Here is a 19,300-nt window from a genome sequence, read left to right as displayed (position 1 = left end):
GTGCAGTTGTAGCAAAGAAAAAAAAATTCTCCGGAGGTTCCGTAGTGTCTGGTTAACTTTCACTGCGATATTTTTTATATAACTGTTCCAGCAAAAAATTGTTATTGATATGAACATCAATGTAAAGGTGCGGTATTGGAAAATCTACTGAGGAATTGTTTAGGATGTATGTTGGAGGGAAATCATATTTTCGCCATATCGAATGTCGACTTTTATTTGCCAGCATTCAGAACGGTTTGAAGGTTTGTAACATCGCAGTTATTAGTAATTTTTTGGCATGTCATTTAGTCATTGTCAAACAAAAAACTAGACTAAATTTTTGTAAACACCGCATTTATATTAATTAAAAACAGCAAAGGTCAAATGACAAATCTTAGACATACGCCTGGAGGAACGGAAGTAGTGAGCGAGTTCGAATCATTGGCCTTGCCAAATGGCACACGCGACGTTAAAAGTCCTGAATTCATTCGAGTATTACGGAATTTAATTGTTTCATTTTGAAGAGAAGGAGTGAGCGAGTGGCGTTGTCAAAAACGTTTGAAAAATCCAACAATAAGTAGTCAGTTCTGAAACATGTTCATGCAGCTGGCTGGTGACGGAAACGAGTTGGGTGTCACAGACGACTTTTCTGCGGAATCCGCGCTGAGCAACTGTGAAGTTTTTACTCTACAGGAAAAATGTATGGTGGGAAAAATTACATCTTCCAATGTTTTGCAAGGCGCATTAGTAAGAGTCATAGGCCGGTATTTGTAAGGATTATGCGTTGCTTCGAATATTCGTGCTGTAACAATTTATAAGTTTTTTTCAACTAGCAATAGTCGCCCCTCGGCCAGGCCTCATTTGGTGCGACACTGCCTCTGCGCAAAGAAAGAATTGAACGACAACGAAACTTTCTTGTGCGTTACAGGTGCATCTTGCGCCGTGGCCACGAATGACCAGTTGGTCACCCACCCGCTGTTTACTTGACCCACTGGTCACCTGCGCGTGAGCCACGTGTAGGACACCTCTGGTTCATAAGGAATTCCTTGGTCGTCGCTCACTGGTGGCCGACCCCCTTCCGGTGGGCTGCGGGTGTGCCGCTGCTAGGTTAACACTGGTTGGCCACCAGCATTGGTGACCCATGTACAGGTACTCAGTCTTGGATGGACAGAAACGTTTAAATGCCAGTGACTTGGAGACTGCACAATGAGCATACCGACCCACTAGCAATGGCTGAAGTTTTACTTCTGGTTGATTGTAGTGCCATACAGACAGACGGACATACAGAAGGACAGAAAGACGAACAGAAGGACAAAATTTGACAGTTTAGCAAAGTAAAGGGCTATCGCGCTTCAACAATTCGTCTATTCACTTAGCGGCTAACAAAGCGCAGGTCTTGGGGCTGCGGGTAGTTCACGGCATTAGACAGGGACTCCAGGTTAACTCGACGTCCAAGTGGCGGCATCACAGTGAACTTCTGGAGTATGGTCGTCAGGTAGAGAAATATCTCAACCGTGGCAAGCGTCTCTCCTGGACACATTCGTTTTCCTGAGAAAAAAAATTGGTACAGTTGTGAATTGGTTTTCACATACGAACAAAGGCAGTCTAATGCTCAATTTCCAAATCCGTTCGATAGGGAAGCAAAGCAAGCTACGAAAAATAAGAATTATGTGAACCCTGCTTCTGGGTGTTGTACTGTTCTCGATGTCTGTGGTTGGAACTTAATATGAAGATGGCCGAACTTACCAACTGAAAACGGTATGACTCGTTCTGGCTTAGGTACAAGGCTGGAGCCATCGCTTTTGAAGAAACGCTCTGGCCTAAACTCTTCAGGTTGTTCCCAGAAGATGGGATCCATATGCACAGCTCCTATGTTCGGGATAACCACAGATCCCTTCGGTATGAAGTAGTCTTTGTACACAGTATCTTCGGTAGCTCTAATCAAAAAATAAGACAAAACAAAGCAAGCATAACCATTGATGTCTTCGTGATAAGAATGCTAGCCAAATATAATAAAGGGAAACTGAAGTGATTTATTAACATCGTGGTATTAGTTTCGCGAAATTGAAGTCTGGATTCCCTAAGCTATGTTTCAATCACTCTGGTTGTGCTCATGCAACTTTATTTCGTAGAAAAATCTGTTCCAAAGTGAACTCTTTCTCTGTGCATTCTCGTGCATGATTTATTGTAATGTTTTACGGTGCAGCAGTATACCTCTACCATCCAAGCAAATTTTCGTGGCCACGTCCGCAGAAACCTATCGTCTTTAAGAGGGCAGGCACATACCTATCCAGGGGGACTGGCCATATCGGTAAAGGTTACGATCGCGTAAGCTACTCCGAGTGCTATAGAATTCACATAGTGACGTCACCACGCTTTCATATTTAAAAACGGAGACCGGTATACCACATTCGTGAGCTCATTGCAGGCTACCTTGGGTAGACCACGGAAACTAAAGACGGCAGAAGAAAAACCAGAAAGAGAAGAACATGCAGCAGTCATGAATGTCGTTGTGCAGCAATGGAAAGGGTGGTTAAGTAAATTTCACTTGTCTCTAGTTGCAACCTTTGAAGACCCACATGAGAGAGTACAAGTGAGTTCGCATGGGTAATCCTTGTGAGTGTCGTTTACAACTTTGCAGTCCAACATCCTTAATAGCATGGGTTGGAGCAACATTTTTTGCATGAGGCTTACTCTTGCAGACTTGACCTCACTTCCCCTACTAAGGACCTTGTCAGTCGGCCGGCCGCCGGCGGGCTGACGCAATTTTTTTCTCTCAGTGAGAAATAACCCGCGATAAAATTTGTGCCCGAAAGAATGTGGCCTTAGTTTCAAGCTTAGAAAAGTCGATGAAGCCAATGTAGCTCCAAACGGGCGCACATGCGATGCTTCGATATCTCAGGACAATTAAAGGCGGGAAAAGAGTCAGCGAAGTTATTATAGGTACTAAAGACTTACAATCAACCGACGCCTTTGTTTTAAAACGTAAAATCAAGTTAAGGTAAATCCTTTTTACGCTGGGTGAACTAGCATGGCGGTGAGCAGCACGACCTCACAGTTGCGATCGTTTAAGTACTCGTGGGCATTTGGAGGACGCTTACTGAACGAGTGTTCTTCAAAAAATATTCAACTAAGCTGCAAGGAATGCTGGAACTAAAAGAAAAATAAAGGGCATTACACAATGTACACTTTATATTTTGTTCGCGACAACTTTGGCTCGCAGGGGCCAGTGGTCTGAAGCAGTAGATATAGCATGCCGCAGTGAAGAGGTTTCAATCCCCGATTAGACGTGTGTTTTCAGCTGATTTTTTTATTTTGTTGATGTTTTTTTATCAGATCAGTGGAACGTTGGTACAGCGAACACTGATATGGCAAATTACCGTCTACCGCAATGTAAATATAAACTTTGATTGGTCATAATTCATTTCGGTGAGCCATTGTTTTCATAACGAAACCGGAACTGCGTGAGCCGCATGCGATATCAGCTGTGACAAAAAACCACCAAGCGAAGACAACATCCCTCTTAAAATAACAAGAATGCAGGCCTGTTTGGTCAAGCAAACTTTGTTCTTTGCAATGTCACTCTGTAATGTTCGGGCGCATATAGCTTTGAAATTTCACATGAAGAAAGGTAAACAACATCTCGTTTATACAGTCTTGGACTTCTAGAATAAGGCGTTTTTGTATCCAGGTTTTTCGGTGAACCAGAGTGCTAATTTTTAGAGCCGATTTTTACCGGTACTGTAACAGCGAATTCCGTATAAAACAAACTAATTGAACGCCTCAATACTTTTTGGTTATAACAAGGTTAGGCTCTAGAGCATTAACCATTTCGCGCTGCAACCATCAATACTCAACAAGTGAGCTGACACACTGCGGGCCGACTGACACTGACAGGCAGGCGAGTGCAGGTTGGCGTGGTGTTGACATAAGCATGGATAGCTTGCGGGTGCAGTGTCGAATCAGCCGACTATCAACCTTGTGCGAAAACGCCTCTTACAACCCAGGTACACGCCAGGCTAACTCCAAAGGTGAGGGGAAAGCGCATCGCATTTGAGCGTCTCCGGTGCCGCAGAGACGGTTAAATGCGATGCTCTCTTGAAATGCAGGCATCTCCGGAGACACCCCTGGCAGCTGAGAATCTCGCATGATGCTTAGGGTGATCGCTACGTTTCTGACTGGTGCTGGAAGGCTTATATGACCCATTCTACAGCCGACAACGTGGCGGAAAAGCCGTATCCCGATTCCTGAGATACCAAGAATGCCCAAACAACAATAACATCGGATACCAAGCACGTTGCATCAAAGAATGGAAACCGAAACTTCTTTGAACAACTCCAATCTTGGTCGTCATCCAATTGAACCTCAAGACAAATACACGTCACAGCTGTAGTTGCTTTAGCCGCCGCAAATGTCGCGGGGTATTTTATCTTCTTTTTTGCTTTATAACATAAATTCTGCTTTATCGATCGCATAAATTATTGTCTATGGACTGCAAACAAAAACAGCAGTTTGAGAACTCCACTTCAGCGCGCTTCTATGGCCATTCTTTCACTTTTTCTCTAAATTGGTTCGGCTACTTCTGGCGGATATTGCATACGTGGACTATTGAAATACTGTACACACTATTTCACAAACCAGCCTTGAAAAGCCAGAACTCTCCTATAACTCACTTTTTATTCATATAAAATAACTTTATTTTCGCTTATGTCAGAGCATTCCACGATGTGAGGAAATAAAATGCCAACAGCTGTGCTTCGTTGTTAGAATAACTTTCCGTAATTGCTGGGAAACACAGTAGAGGGAAAGTTGCGGAGAACATGGGCATATAGCTTTTAAGATTTCAAACATGGTCCTTCGTCGTAGAGCAATCATTTTGTATCAATGCGACGTCATTTGTTTTTTTTTTTATTAACCTAGTGCTGCAAGTCATATGAGATAGCAAGGCTAACAGCAACATTTTGTTCCGCTGCGGCTCATAAACGCGAGGAATCAGCCGCTACGCTCGATTTGGAGAAAATGAACCCCACTGACCATGAGCCAAGCCTGCTCAAATCCAACATACACTCGTTCGTGTCCGCTGTACTATCACTGTCGGTGGGCCTTCTGGCCCGCCTCCTCCATTCTATTCACCAGTTGCAGTGTTCCCATATTAGGCTATAAGTAGCTCCTTAATTGCTTTCTGGCGAGAAAGGTTGTTGGTCGGCTATGTTCCTACTCTTGAGCTATCCCGTAACCTTCGATAAAACATGCCGAGGATTTAGACAATACTACTTCATTTTATCCAACACGACATTTTTAGGCTGGCTCGCAAAGAAAGAAACCAACTACTCATTCCGCTGACCAGCCCACCCAAGAACTGACAACTTCGATGACACACGCGAACCTGTACGTTTGGTCGAGTTGGTATTGCATAACACACGTTCAAAAAGGCGGAGGCCACAGAAAGACACTCGGCATTATGCGAAACTTGCCACTAGCTTTATTAGCAAAATATTACACCTGTATAAGAACCCCGCCACAAAAAGAATTATACAAAGTAAGTTATCCTTCCTCTTTTTCCTACGACACCCTTTGGACCCGTTTGTGAAATGTACGCTGCCATAATAAGGGATCTGCTTTTCTGACACCTTGTGCTTCTGACAAGGGCCCCATAAGTGTCGTACAAAACAGGGGAACGATAACGTTGTGTATGCAATTCTTTCTGTCGCGATGTTCCTATATAAGTGTATATTTACACTTAACCAGCGTTTATTCAGGTCTCTCTTTAAAAACGCAGGGTGTTACATGATTCACCAGTTCCGTAAATTTTTTTATATTATTCCTAATATTTTAGGTTTTTCAAAATTTCATTCCACCAATTATCTCGATTTACGCTATTATAATGATTACAGGTAGAAATTTCGCGTTATTGCGGAAATGCCATGCGTTATATATTTTACATATTACGTATTTTTGAAATTTATTTATAAGTTTTTTAGTTTTTTAAATTTAGTCCGACCAATTATCTCCATTTACGTTCTTACAAGGATTGCATTTGTAACTTTCGCTAAATCTCCAGTATTGTGCGAATGCACGGTGTTGCACGGTTGGCCATTTGCCCCACTTGTTTTATATTGTTCTTATTTATCTAGTTTTTTCCAAATTTTGCTCGACCAATTTACAGTTGGAACGTTTACAGTTGGAACTTTCCCGAAATCTGCATTATTGTGGAAATGCAGGGCGTTACACGGTCCTGGCTTGGGTGGGGAGTACTCAGAAAAGTATGCTACGCATTGAAACTCACTTGCAGAAAAGAGGCTTCCCAGTAACGTTAGAGAACATTTTGCACGCAAATTGCGGCGTACAGAGAAATGGAGGCTGTTTCAAGGACTTCCACCAGCCTAGATTTCTTTTTGCGGTATTTTAATAAAGCATAAATGTGCACTAGTGGAGCTGTTTGTACCTCGAAGGAGGGATGTGGGCTTACGTTGTTTGCATAATTTTGTAAATAAATGCTGCTCTTCGCAACATAATCTAAAAAAACGCGTCAAATATATTGTTTGAAATTTTGTTCCTTGCCTTTATGGCTATTTTCTAGGTCGTGATTTAGCCAATTTTGAGCTATACTGGCCAAGAAATTTGGTCGGTCCCTCTGCTCGCCCCTTGCATCCCTGACAAGATGGCGCCGTGCGTTATATTAGTTGCGTGCGTGCGCCCGCTTCTCGCTGCCGCTGTCCTTTTTTCTGGTTCGTGGTACTGACGTCGTTTTCTTGAAAGCCCGAAAAGCCAGCCGTTCAGCTAAGAAGTCTTAGTGCCTCACGAAGAATTGTTCGATGAGCCTTGCCCCACTATCACTTTCAAGCACGATTTCATTGTAATGTGTTGATTGCATCGTAGTGTGCTGGAACTTAGACAGTCAGATGTATTAGTGCGCGATATTCTAGGTGTGATAATAAAAGTAAAACGTCGCTGCGAAAATGGCACCTCCTAACTGATTATCGCCTGTACAGGACTCGTTGATGTCGACCCCTAACCTCCTCGTTTCACAACATACCTCGGCAGGGGGCCAACCCTTGCGTTTGAGACGTTGGTGCTTCTGCGGCAGTATTTCCTTCGGTACGTTCTTTATAGGGACGGCGATGCACTGGCAGTGGTGTCCGATAATGTACATTTCCAAAAAACGCACCGCAAATTATGCAAACAATACGTGTACAACGCTGTGTGTCGCTACCACAACTCAAAACTCAGAACTTCGAGTTCAGGTGATCTCGGAAGTGGTAATAAACTCAACTAAGACTAGTAAGTGCACTGCAGCACAACAGTAATTCTGTGCAATTAACCTCGGTAAAATTTATTTGGAAGCTACAGTACGTACGACGAATCGAACTAGGATATGACTTGAATACCCTGAAATGCCTCCTTAATCTATCAGAAGCGTTTAAAATAGCCCAGGAGCAGACGAAGCTGTAACTGCCCGCTGTTTGCCATGATAGTCATAAAGTTGAAGTGACACTCAGGTCGGCCGGTTGCTTGGACCGTCGGCCAGCGAGGAGAACCTTAACTTGTGTGTGTCGCGCCAGATTCTCATTAAAACTTAGTGTGCGGCCAACCATGAAGAGTATGGAAAAGCTATCCCCAATTTTTCGTAGCCGAGAGATCGACAACCGCTCACCGTTTCTGCTGACTCCTGGGTTATTTCCGTCAACCACGCTTTAGGCGGCCCGCTTCAATAGTATATTGCAGTCGGGCGACAATTAACCATGCTTTTTTTGAGCCATGAGGGTTATTCTATGTCTCTCCTTCTCTCTGTACCTCCCTCTAACTCCATCTCTTTCTCGGTAATTTTAAACTCCAGTAACTTCTTCAGCCGATGTCCAGCGGGCTGCGGAATATTTAGTTATTTATTATTTGCAAATACCCTCAGGGCTTAAGCATTATAGAGGGGAGTGGTTCGTGTGGGCGATGAGTTCGGAATTTGGATACTTTTATTGCAAAATCTTAGTTATATGCAGGCACTACCTATACACTCGTCTTTATAAATATTGTGGATATGTACGTTATTATAGGATGACACTATAGGAAAATAATTTAAATCAGTTGGGTTAAGTTACCTGAACAGGACTACAATGACTGTGCCCGAAGTCAGCGATGCTTATATAGGTGTGAGTTGGAGCATAATGAAAATGTTAGAATTTCGGGACGCAAGCTGATGTCCAACATCCCGAACAGTTTCTGTGCAGCAGAATTAATTTGCTGTTACCAGTGAGCGGAGTAAGTACCTCAATATGATCAAGAGAACTTTCTTTAGCAAAATAACGGCAATGCTTTTAAAGACCAGTTCAAAGGAAGAAATTTGAGTACGACCAACGAGAGGCTTAAAGCGCAGCATACGAATTGAAAATAAGCCGCATCTTTAGGTGAACCTTACGAAAAACCTACTGAAAGTGACTTATACCCAGCTTAATATAAGAGCACAGTATTTATATGGGTAAATATTTCAAAGGCATTGAGTGTTCGTGCAGTATTCTGGTGGAATGAACACTGAATTTAAATTTTTGAAGCGGAGAGTTTTGAACTGTTCAATACGTTTCCACCATGTTCTCCAGTGCAACAAGCCACAAGGATGTGCTCAGTCGGGGGCAACATTTTCACTAATAATTCCTGCAAGTTCCGCGAGATTTCTGAAACTGCATTTTGTTAAGTTGGCGCTCATACACAAAGGCTTGACGTCTGGACAATATAGACTGAATAATGTTTTTCCAGTTTTCTTGGAAAAAATATCATATGTCCCACAATGCGGAGTAAGTTCCTCGTCACATATGATAGCCTAAAACTTTGTATTCAAATTTTGAGAGCGAAGTTTATGTTCAAGGCGCCCATCCTCTAAGGAGAGTATAGGAATGGTTATGCAGAAAACAAAACGCCACTTACTCCCGTGGTATGCTGAGAGGTGCGATGGCACGAAAGCGGTACATCTCCCAGATGGTGGCCATGGTAAAAGGCATGTGCTTTTGGTCCTCCCAGCATGGAGCCCTACTTCTTCCAACAACGCTGTCGACCTCCTCTTGGATTCTCTTCTGAATGGTGTCTGGTTTGTCGGCGCAGTTCAGCATGTGCCACTGCACGGTGGACTTCAGGGTGTGCGTTCCAGCACCAAAGAACGTCAATACGTTCCCAGCTAGGTTAGCGGCTGCAGAAAGAACGAGAGAAGGGCGTCTGTATGAATGTGGTGTCTCAAGCGATAAAGGAGTAGTTGCAAACTGATGGGTAAAATTAAAAGTAAAAAAACGGTTTGCGAGGTTTAAAAACCCATGCCATCAATCAAGTCATTCGCTTCATTTCTCACGCATTCTTAGCATTGTCTCAATTGCGTGCTAGTGCTACTGTTTATGAGTAATATTTTTTCTAAAGAACCAAACCAAATCCGAATCATCTCTCTGATTGAGTGTTGAAGCAGTACACATACCGGTTGTCAGTGATTGACAGCGTCTTCCCGCATGACCTGCCAGGTGATATTATGCCTGTACATAACCCCTTCTTTTGACAAAGCTCTGGAAGAGACACTCTGGAAGAGCCCTGGAAGAGACACTCGGTGAGGTTGGATTCAACGTTTGGTTTTAGGTAACTTCCCTAATCGGAGCCCGATTGAGTCATGTGGCGGTATTTAGATATTTATGCCGTCAACTAAAAGCTGGAAACCGTCGTTCTTGCAAAAGTAAGTAAAAGCTGGCTTTAGCATGTTTATCTGGCTCAAGTCGTTACATAACCTTTGTTTACATGCGTCAGCTCACATTGAAGTTGTTACCAGGGACTTTAAGATTTCTTACTTCCAATAGTCGATACTGAAAATTATGTAGCACTAGCTATTGAGTGACTTGAAATAAAGGCTATTCCGCGGCCTGATGGCATCAGCGTCAAACTTCTGGACATAAGCTCACAGAGACGGGCGTATTTATTAACACTAATATTTCACCACCCACTTGACACAGTTTGCGTCCCAGAAGATCAGAAATCGGCATTTTTAATACAAAATTTTAAGCTGGCCTCAAATCTGTCGGTAATAGTTACCGACCTCTCCCGCTTACTTCTATTTCATTCAAAATACTTGAGCATATTCTGCTTACGCACATAGTTTTCACCCGAATAAAAACAATTTACTAATCGACAACCAACATGACTTCCGTACTATCCGTTCTTGCGAGACCCAGCTGTTTGAAAGGCTAACTAACCTTCACTATTCTCTGATTATCTCTCGGTACACCGATGCGGTTCTTATTGACTTTTCTAAATGATTTCACCGCTTGCAACAAAAATGGTTCATGAATACAATCTGTAAGCTTCAGCTAGATGCCGGGTCACTACCCTTTTGATGCGAAGGGTCGAGTAAGTTTTTTCGTTGCTTTAAGATGGAAGTTTGGTCCCCTTTGTGGGCACTGTCCAAAAAAAGGAAGTTCAGACGTTTACTGAGAAAGTGTGAAGACGGGAGACAATTGCAACAAGAAGTTATCCTTTATTCCTGTCTAACAATTTCAGGGCGAAACTGTCATGTGGGCCGTCAGTTAGGAATTGACAAGAGGAGGTGGGGTCCTGAAGTTGTGCCGGGGCCCGAATAATACTGCCTTGCGGGCCGCATGCGGGCCGCCGGCCGCAGGTTACTGACCTCTGGGCTAGACGATAATACATCCCATTGGATGAACAGTTTTCTTAGTAAGAAGGTTCCGTCAGTGAAACCTAAAAGGGCTATCCTAGCCCCAGCACCATCGAGTCGGGAGTAGCGTAGGGTTCGGTGTTCGGTCCTTTGCTGTTCCTAGTCTACATTAATGATACCCGATCCTACATTACCACTTCATTGCGCCTGTTTGCCGACGGCTTCGTCATCCACAACGACATCACTGAATCGAACCACATAACCATCACGCAGTGATACCTAACAAAATTAGCAAAACGCTGCTGTTTTTAGCAAATACAAATTAATGTTAACAAAACCAAGCATGCTCGTTTCGCATCTGTGCCTAACGTTTTGTCATAAACAGGATAGTAATTTAAGCGGTTTTTTTTAGGAAGCAAACAGGCATTTTTGCCATTTTGATTCATGTGGTGCTATCCATGTAGAATACACTGCAGGGAAAGCATAAAAAAGGTTACATTTCGTCAACGCCGCTTGAAACATGCGAACTAGGCTACCAAACTTCACGCATAAATACTATAGTATGACCAACCCTAGAATATGCCGCAATAGTACGGCGTGCGCACACGATAATCCTTGGTGATATGCTCTAATGTCCCCAAACCAAAGCCCCGCAGTCTACTTTGTTGTGCTAGTCAAGTTATAAAAATAATTTACCATTAAGCAAAGTTTAAATCTCTCACCACTTGCCATGCGCGGAAAACTTTTCCACCTATCCATCTTCCTCAGAATATATCACAGTGACTCGCCATTCCATCGAATCTTCCTTCACCCTGCTTCGTGCATTTCCACACGTATCGACCATCATCATGAGATCGAACCTGTATTGTCTTGTTGAAAGAATAACCAATATTCCCTAATTGCTTTGTCAATGTAAGGGTGGAATCTCTGCTTCCTAGCATTGTCAGCCACACACAGCAATCTACTTTTCAAATGCATTACTTGCTTTTTTTTAAAACCGGTAAAGAATCAGCCATTTCTTGTGCTTTTGTATAAGTGATAAGAACTGATTTTCGAATGTGCTTACCCTTCAAAGCTTTGTCACAGTTTTTGCCGTAGATTGGTACGGGGAAGCGAAATGAAGGCACGTGATTGTAGACAGAATTATCAGCAGTTCTAGCCAGACAAAAGCTCACGAGTCTCAGCCGAGCGCCGAGCCTCGTATTCTTACTTTTCATCGACATCGCTGGAAATCATGGCCAATTGCACATATTCCCCATAGGCTTGGTACTTAGCCCCGCTCTACAGGCAAATCTCCATGCGAAGTAGCTGAATACTGCAAAAGCCCCGACCCGCTGCAGTCTAGGAAGCATTAGGTGGGCAGGTGGAATGGTAACGCGTCAGGCGAGTCCTGTACAGAACGTCAGTTTTCGGCCGATGAAACGAAGCGAAAGGAGTAATGAGACACATCTCGTACGTAACACCAGTAAGCTGATGGATCACGCGATAATGACCGGTGCAACCCGTAAGGAGTTCTTCAGAGAGCCCCACATGACTAGAGGGGGACCATAGCAGATGAAGTATCCCCGTAAAAATGTGGACGTTCCTTTTCGTTCCGTAGCGCGTTTCATAGCGCGTTTTTGTAAGGATTGCGAAGCGAGCGCGGGCAAGATGGCATGCATGATCATACCGGGTGATAGCCGTTGTGGAGTATTGGGAGAGTAAGAAATGGAAACAAGGTGTATGCGGCCATTTTGGCCCACTCTCTTACAGGAGATAGAAGGGGGAAATCCAGCCATCTCCTGGCCTGAAGAGTTGTATGCGAAATTGATATAGGACCGCACAATATCCCAGTCGCATTTGAGAGCATGTCTGTAAGCGTTGGTTTAGTCGGTCCATTAGTCCGTTAGTTTGGGGATGGTGGGCAGTGGTGAGCTTGTGCTAAGTAGAGCAGGAGCGCAAAATCTCGTCGATAGCTTTGGTCAACATGTGGCGGCCTCTCAGTGAGGAGTTGCGGTGGAGCGCCGTGTCGCAGAATTTTATCTTGAAGGAGAAATGCGGCCACCTCTGTGGCGAAACTGGTTGGCATTGTGTGAGTAATCGCGAACCGAGTTGTATAATCGGTAGCCACACTTATCCACTTGTTTACGAATGTGGAGGTAGACAACGGTCTAAGGAGGTCCATTCCCACGCGAACGTCCAGCTCAGGGGGCAGGTCAAGCAGTAGAGGAAGGCTAGCCGGGGCCATGGGCGGCTGTTTCCAGCGTTGGGAGGGGTCACAGGCACTGACGCAGTGCCTTACGGAGCTATGAAGTCGAGTTCAGAAGAATCGGTACGTACCCGATCGTAGGAACCGGTGAGCCTCAGGTACCCAGCCGTGGGAACGTCGTGCAACTGAATAGGTACAGTAAAACGCAGATGTTATGGTACCCCCAGCAGCAATGGGAAAAAATCCGAATGGAAGTTAGGACGGCATAGCATGCCATCATGTAGTAGGTAAGAAGGGAGGGAAGGATCTAGAGATGGGTGAGTTAGGTGGCTCATTATTTCTTCCAGTCAAGGATAGTAAATTGCAACGTGATACGACGGCTCTTCGTCTGGTCGAAGCGGTTGCACTTCTTGATTATAGCGTCGACGGTAGCGCAATTATGTAGATTAGCATGTGGAAAGCGCCATCCACCATCGTCTTCAGTACATGTCCCACCATGTCAAACTGATTTATTTCGCCGTCAGATTTGTGGAAATGAGGCACGACGTCCTGAAAGTTGGCCGCGGAGGACCCGGTCGAGGTGAACGGGCGTGTGGGTGCTTCCTTCGTGGCTGGAAGTTGTCGCGACATCAACTTGCCAAACAAGGCGAACAGCTTTTCCGTGCAGACATCCCAGCTCGTAATGTAGGCATCTTGGGTCTCACACCAGTTCTTGGTCACTACATTAGGCTAAAAAAGACACTCGCCAGCGTGACCGTTGGGCCCCGCCGATTATCGGCGCTTACACGCTCGTACACGTCGCCCCAGTTTTCGATGTCCACATCGTCAGATCAGCTAAATTTTTCTGGATCGCGGCTATGGGAAACGACGAGAAGCAATGCTGTAGAACAGTGGTCCCCGTTGCTTGCCACCTCTCCTACTTGATGTTACGGGGAAGCAAGATGAAGGCTGGTGTATTTAGAAAGGATTAGCAGCAGCCCTACCCAAACCAAAGCTCGTGTCAGCTGGGAATTGAGCCCCGTCTTCCTATTTGTTTTCTTAGGCATCGCCAGACATGGAGGGCAATCGTCTTTATTCTTGTTTTAATTTGCGATAGAATTCCCGTTGGCATAAAAAACCTAGTTACAGGTAGAGATGGGCACCCGTCTCTAGGAGGAGGGAGCGGGGGTGGAGTCCTGAGAGCCACCGCTGGATGTCGGGGAGTCTTCCAGGATGGAGGCCGGTGCCGCTCAGGTGCCGCTTTCTGGCTGAATTTAATGAAGGACACGCCCATATTAGGTCGTCCGCATCAGCTTGTGCGGAACCAGCTGTGCAGAAGAGGCAGGTGTCTTCGAACGGGGCATAGTAGTGCGGTGGCCATGCCCGGGACCCCGCAGGTGCGTAGCAGCCCGGAATGTCGGCTGCTGAAGGAGGCGAAAAAGCAGAGGTGGAGCTCATTTGTAGTTTCTAGACAAGACTGTTTATTTTCAAGAGATACGAATGCCGAGAGCGGTATGCCGCTACTAGGTCAATCTTGCTGCATATGTTTCTACCTGCCAGACGCGCACTAAAATTGTGAATGTGTGGCAGATGATACTGGTCCGGCGTTGTCGATGCGTTCAAGGCTCTGTAGTCACCGCACGGGCGCCAGTAGTCCCCGTCGTCTTTAGGCACTATGTGCAGCGGCGATGAACTGTTGCTAGAAGAAGGCCGAATAGTTCCCAGCTGCAGGATATGCCCGAACTTACTGCGTGCAGCTTGAAGCCTGTTGCTGGACAGCCGTCGCGGCCGGGCGGTGACTGGTGGCCCGGTGGTGACGATGTGGTGAGTCACGTTATGTTTCACCGGCTGTTCCGTGTTGCGGGGTATGGTGAGAGAAGAGAATTCGGCCAGGATGTGGTGGTAGGCGGATACTGGGTGGAAGGCGCAGATGCCAGATGAGCAGATGTTTGACTCAAAACCACGTACTTTGAGGTATGTGTTGTTATCCTTGAGGGTAATAAGTACAAGTATCCTTGAGGGTGAGGGTACATTTGTTAAAACATTGTCTATTAATGTTCCGGATTTCGCCGTTTGTCGCGTAATAACGGTAATTAGGTTCAAGTAATTAAAGGACTCTAGCAGATATGTGTATTGTTTATGAGTATAATAAGGGTATTATTGTTCTATCATCAACGATAACTACTTGGTCGTTGTGATTCGCTAGGTAAAGAAAGATAGCTTCAAGTTTATCTACGGCAGCTATGGGTGAGTTGGGAGGCCGATAAAGTATGCCAACAAGAGAACAGCCGAGTCTGCTAAACAAAAATTTAATTTCTGAGAAACTGAATGCGATCGGCGATAGCTATGGGTACGTGTGACGATTTTGAACAACGAGGGCTTCTCCCGCTACCCTTGATCTGGGAAGCCGTGGATTTGACACGGCAGCGTATCCGGGGATCGCAACGTTCCCGCCTTTTTTTAACCAGGTTTCAGATGTAGCAATAATATCAAAAGAAGTAGTGTGCTGCGACCGGTAGGCGATAAGCAAGTTAGCGTTCTCATTTAGGCTGCGAATGTTGCTGTGAAAGATCGGTATACCATTGTTTGGCTTGTGGTTGTCATGCGCAGTTTGTCGAATCGCCATATGGCCGAGGTACTTTTAGGGGTTGTTAAGTGCCGATGATCAAGCAATTTTGGACAGGTCATCTTCACATGTAACGTGCACGACTTTTGAGGTTTCTCATTTCCGCAATAATACTCTGTCGTCTGCAAACGAGGTGAATTTCCAGTTCTTTTCTTTTTTGGCCTGATAGCTCTTGCCAAGCAGGACCTTATTTTCGGGGAATAGGTGGGCATTCACATAGACTGGCTCACTTCCTGGGAACCCAAGGGATGCTGCATTCAGGCTGTTTTTCTTGGCCGCTGTCAGAATGCTGTCTCGTACCTGCTTCGCAACAAACGTCACTACTATGTTGGGCGGCCCGGATTCCTTGGTCGGCACCCTATGTGCGGCATCAACGTCTTGCCCGGAAAAGGTGGACCTTGAGACAAGTGGCAACATTCAGAACTATATCGGCAACGTCCTCCTCCGTGGTCAATGGTACTCCCTTCAGTTCAATGTGGTTCCACCTACTGTATTGCTTTAACGCTATGACTTCTCCCTTGGTGTCCCTCAACTCTCTTTCTAGCCTCTGGCACTCTTTCTGGCTTCCCAGGCTACCGTTAGTGGCCTCGGGGACTTCCTGCCGGAGGGTCTTGATTTCGGTTTTGAAACCTTCAAAGCATTCATTTATGAATCCCATAGACTCGTTAACAGCGGCAAGCTCCTCAGTTATTGTACAGTTTGAAGGAGTTACTTTTTTATATCTGCCCCTAGGCTTGCCACTGCGCCAAGAATCTTGCCTGTCATTTCCCCAAACACCTTAGCTAGTTCCTTAACGGAACCCGGCAATTTTCACTCAAAGCCTTGGAGAAGTTGGCCAACTCGTCAATTCCGCCGGGGCAATGGCACAAAGAAAAGGAAAAAAAGCACTAGTCTTTGTAGACACAAAATGTTCAGAGCAGACTGGCAGTAAGGGAATGATTTAACATACCGCAGAAAAGAAACCCACTTGCGGTGCAAAAGCCGCGGGTTTAGCAGGCGATACGAATGCCAGTCTGCTCTGAAGTGGCAAGCGAAGATGCCATTCCATTTTATAGGTGTCGGGGACGCCTACGGATGCTCGGGCTATAATTGTCGTCCCGTGCTGCCGAGAAGATCCGCAGCAGTTCCATGCGCTGAAGGTGTTTGTCAGTGCGCCTGCGCCTCGTGTAGGATCCGCTGTTTTTAGCCACCGAAGAAGAGTTGTTCCCGAAGCCGTGCGTTCTTGAAATTGCCGGGATAATACAGATTTTGGCTGCCATGTTGACTAGCCGGCGCGAGTTGCTTACGCGGTCGACTACGAAGAACAGGTGGCTGGGTGGAGGGCCGATGCCTTCAGCCGCCGTTAACGACTGGTCAAAGCGTTTCCAGGAAACTTACAAGATTCAGTGCAGCGGCTAGCACCCATGCCGAAATGACGGTGAAGGAAGACCTCTTCTTCAGCGCAGCGGAAATGGTGTACAGCTCAACAGTGCGCCTCCCGGGAAAATTCTTCTCCGACCAGACAGTTTCCGCTCCAGCAGCCTCCGACCACATCGAGAAGCTGCGCGCATGGCTTGCGCAACTCAGGCCAACAGCACCTCGCATCGTCCGCAACCGAAAGGTTTTCACTTTTCCCGACATGGATTTAGCTACACATGTGTTCGTGCCACATGACGCAACAAAGCCGCCGCTCACTCCGCCGTACGACGGCCCTTTCAAAGGTTTGGTACGTAATATTAAGACCATCACAAACTACGTGCGGGGCAAGCGAGAAGTAGTCGCCGTCGACCGCACCAGGCCTGCTCATACTGAGGTTTCTGTTCATGCAACCTCTCACGTACGTTTTCAGTGAAAACCAGTTGACTCAGACCTTTCGCCATTCAGCCGGTGGCGGCTGCCTGTCTTTAAAAGCTCTGAAATCTAGGGGGGAGCCTCTGTAGCAAAAGCCGTTCGGCAATTTATGGGGGCAGAGCTGTGACGACGTGAAGGTACTTTGCCGACAGCGAGGTGATGTGCCGGAGCTGAAGACGGGCCTCCACTTGGCTGAACCAAACTCTTGGATTTTTAGGCCAAACATTTGGTAGCTTCCGCTCTGTGGCGAAGAATGCAGTCGGGGAGGCAGCAGTGAAGTCGTCAGAGTTCATGGCGGCGTGTTCGTTAGAGCGTTATGCGGGTCACCAATTTTGTAGCAGCCCGGAATGTCGGCTGCTGAAGGAGGCGAGGAAGCAGACGTGGAGCTGGTTTGCAGTTTTGCAGTATGCACACGTGGAGCTGGTTTGCAGACAAGACTATTTATTTTCAAGAGATGCGAATGCCGAGAGCGTCTCCCGACGAGGGAAATAAGGGGAACCCCTGCGTCCTTCAAAAGAGAGGGGAAAAAGGGCCCCCAAGCGAGTAGACGGCAACGGCAGCAGGACTACTGGCAGGAGTCGGGCGGTCAACAAGTTAAGCTATCCCCTGAAAGGCGACCTTTGAATAGGACCGGGGAATGACCCCCACAAAAGGCGTACTGTCGACGATCCGGCGACATACCGGAGAGAAAGAAAAAGCCCCGTCTCGCAGGAGCCGCTTGCGTTGGGCTGCCGAACAGCTTCCGCTGCAGGTGAAAGCGCCACTCCAACGCGAAGCCTGCGTCGCAAAACCTCTTCCCAGTGAGCAAGTTTACTGGGGAGGTCCGTTCCACACGGTGGGATGAGCGCACGTGTGGTGCGACGCAGATCGTCCTTCCGTTGGAGAAAGTTTTCCATTGGCCCGGTTGGTAACATTGTCAGCGGCCGAGGAATAGACGTAGGGTGACAAGCCCTATCCGCGGCAATGTGAACGGGGAGCGTATTGCGCCGAACCCACAACAGCCGGAGAGGGCAGGGGTACGTGTCTAGTAGTTTGTGGATGTCCCTTGAAATAGTGCAATTGTTGGATACTCGGCGTAGAGCCTGTATTGTTGCCGTGGAGTCTGAAATAAAGATGCAGGATGGAACCCACTGGGCCGCGGTGTAAGGCCGGCGGGAGTGCCTGGAGGCCATCTCCGACGGCTGTGAGCTCTGTCAGTAGAGATAGCAAGGTGCGGATGGTTTGGTAGAAGCAAGTTTGAGAGGCATCAGGGTAGACGGGACGCTGCATCGCAGTTGCTAAAACGCGATCCTGAGCTCCAGCGTCCACGAAAGCCTCTGCCGTCTTGTGCTGGGACTCAGCTGTCGGTAATATGGTGATACAGCCATGGCGACCTGGTTACAGCGCGGCCTGGTGAAGCAGGTAGGGAGCAGCCCATATCATTAGGTAAGGCCGCTGCTTGCGCAACAAAACTACGTTTGTGCATACGGGATGAGCGAAGTTGTTCGGCCAGTTCGTCAAGCGTGTTCAACTGAGCCTCAGCTTGGAGCGGTGGTACCGGGGCATTGTAGTGAGGACGGTGATGGTGCTCATTGCAGCTCTGTTGATAGTCTCAAGCCTAGCCCACTCCGTCTGCGTTATGTACTGGAATTGGGCCTGATAAACCAGTCGAGGCTGCAGTACTGACCTCACCACGAGACGAGCCATCTTGCAGCAGGAGTCACCAGACTTCTGTGAGATGCGTCGAATCAGATGAAGCATCTGGCCTGATTCTTGTCGCGCAGATCCAAGCCACATGGCAGCTGACCCAGACGCAGAAATTTCCAACCCTAGCACATGAACAGATGTGGCAGTGAGTATTGGTTGGCAGGAACGTTGGAGTGTGAGGGAATAGATCGCCAGTTTGCGACGGCCCCAAGCACTGGCTACAGGCATAGCGGCTGTTGTATCCGCTGAAAGTGCCAGTCTAGCGTGTTGACACCAGTTCTGCGTGTCTGTAAGGGCTTGTTGAAGGCACACGCTTTGGCGATGCAGCTCTGGGGGGACGGTCGATACCGTTATGTCTTCCGCGTAGACAAGGAAATGTAGG

General features: G+C 46.6%; 1 protein-coding gene and 1 pseudogene across 1 annotated transcript in view; both read right to left on the bottom strand.

Moving 5' to 3' along the window:
- Positions 1-278: 278 nt before the first annotated feature.
- Positions 279-19,300, bottom strand: part of LOC144179333 (cytochrome P450 2H2-like) — a 58,129-nt gene continuing 39,107 nt past the window's right edge. Inside the window, exons 7-9 of the mRNA XM_077707626.1 lie at positions 8,893-9,151; positions 1,726-1,916; positions 279-1,527 (exon numbers count right to left, since the gene is read on the bottom strand). Coding sequence (XP_077563752.1) covers positions 1,352-1,527; positions 1,726-1,916; positions 8,893-9,151 — 626 coding nt within the window. The 3' untranslated portion in view covers positions 279-1,351. The remainder of the gene's footprint in view (positions 1,528-1,725; positions 1,917-8,892; positions 9,152-19,300) is intronic.
- LOC144180768 (U4 spliceosomal RNA) lies at positions 758-869 on the bottom strand (annotated as a pseudogene).

Source organism: Haemaphysalis longicornis, unplaced genomic scaffold (assembly GCF_048455015.1).
Source record: "Haemaphysalis longicornis isolate Haplotype H1 unplaced genomic scaffold, Haemaphysalis longicornis Haplotype H1 scaffold_4, whole genome shotgun sequence".
Lineage (NCBI taxonomy): Eukaryota > Metazoa > Arthropoda > Arachnida > Ixodida > Ixodidae > Haemaphysalis > Haemaphysalis longicornis.
Note: the sequence above shows the minus strand (reverse complement) of the source record. Positions and strands in the feature narration are given on the sequence as shown.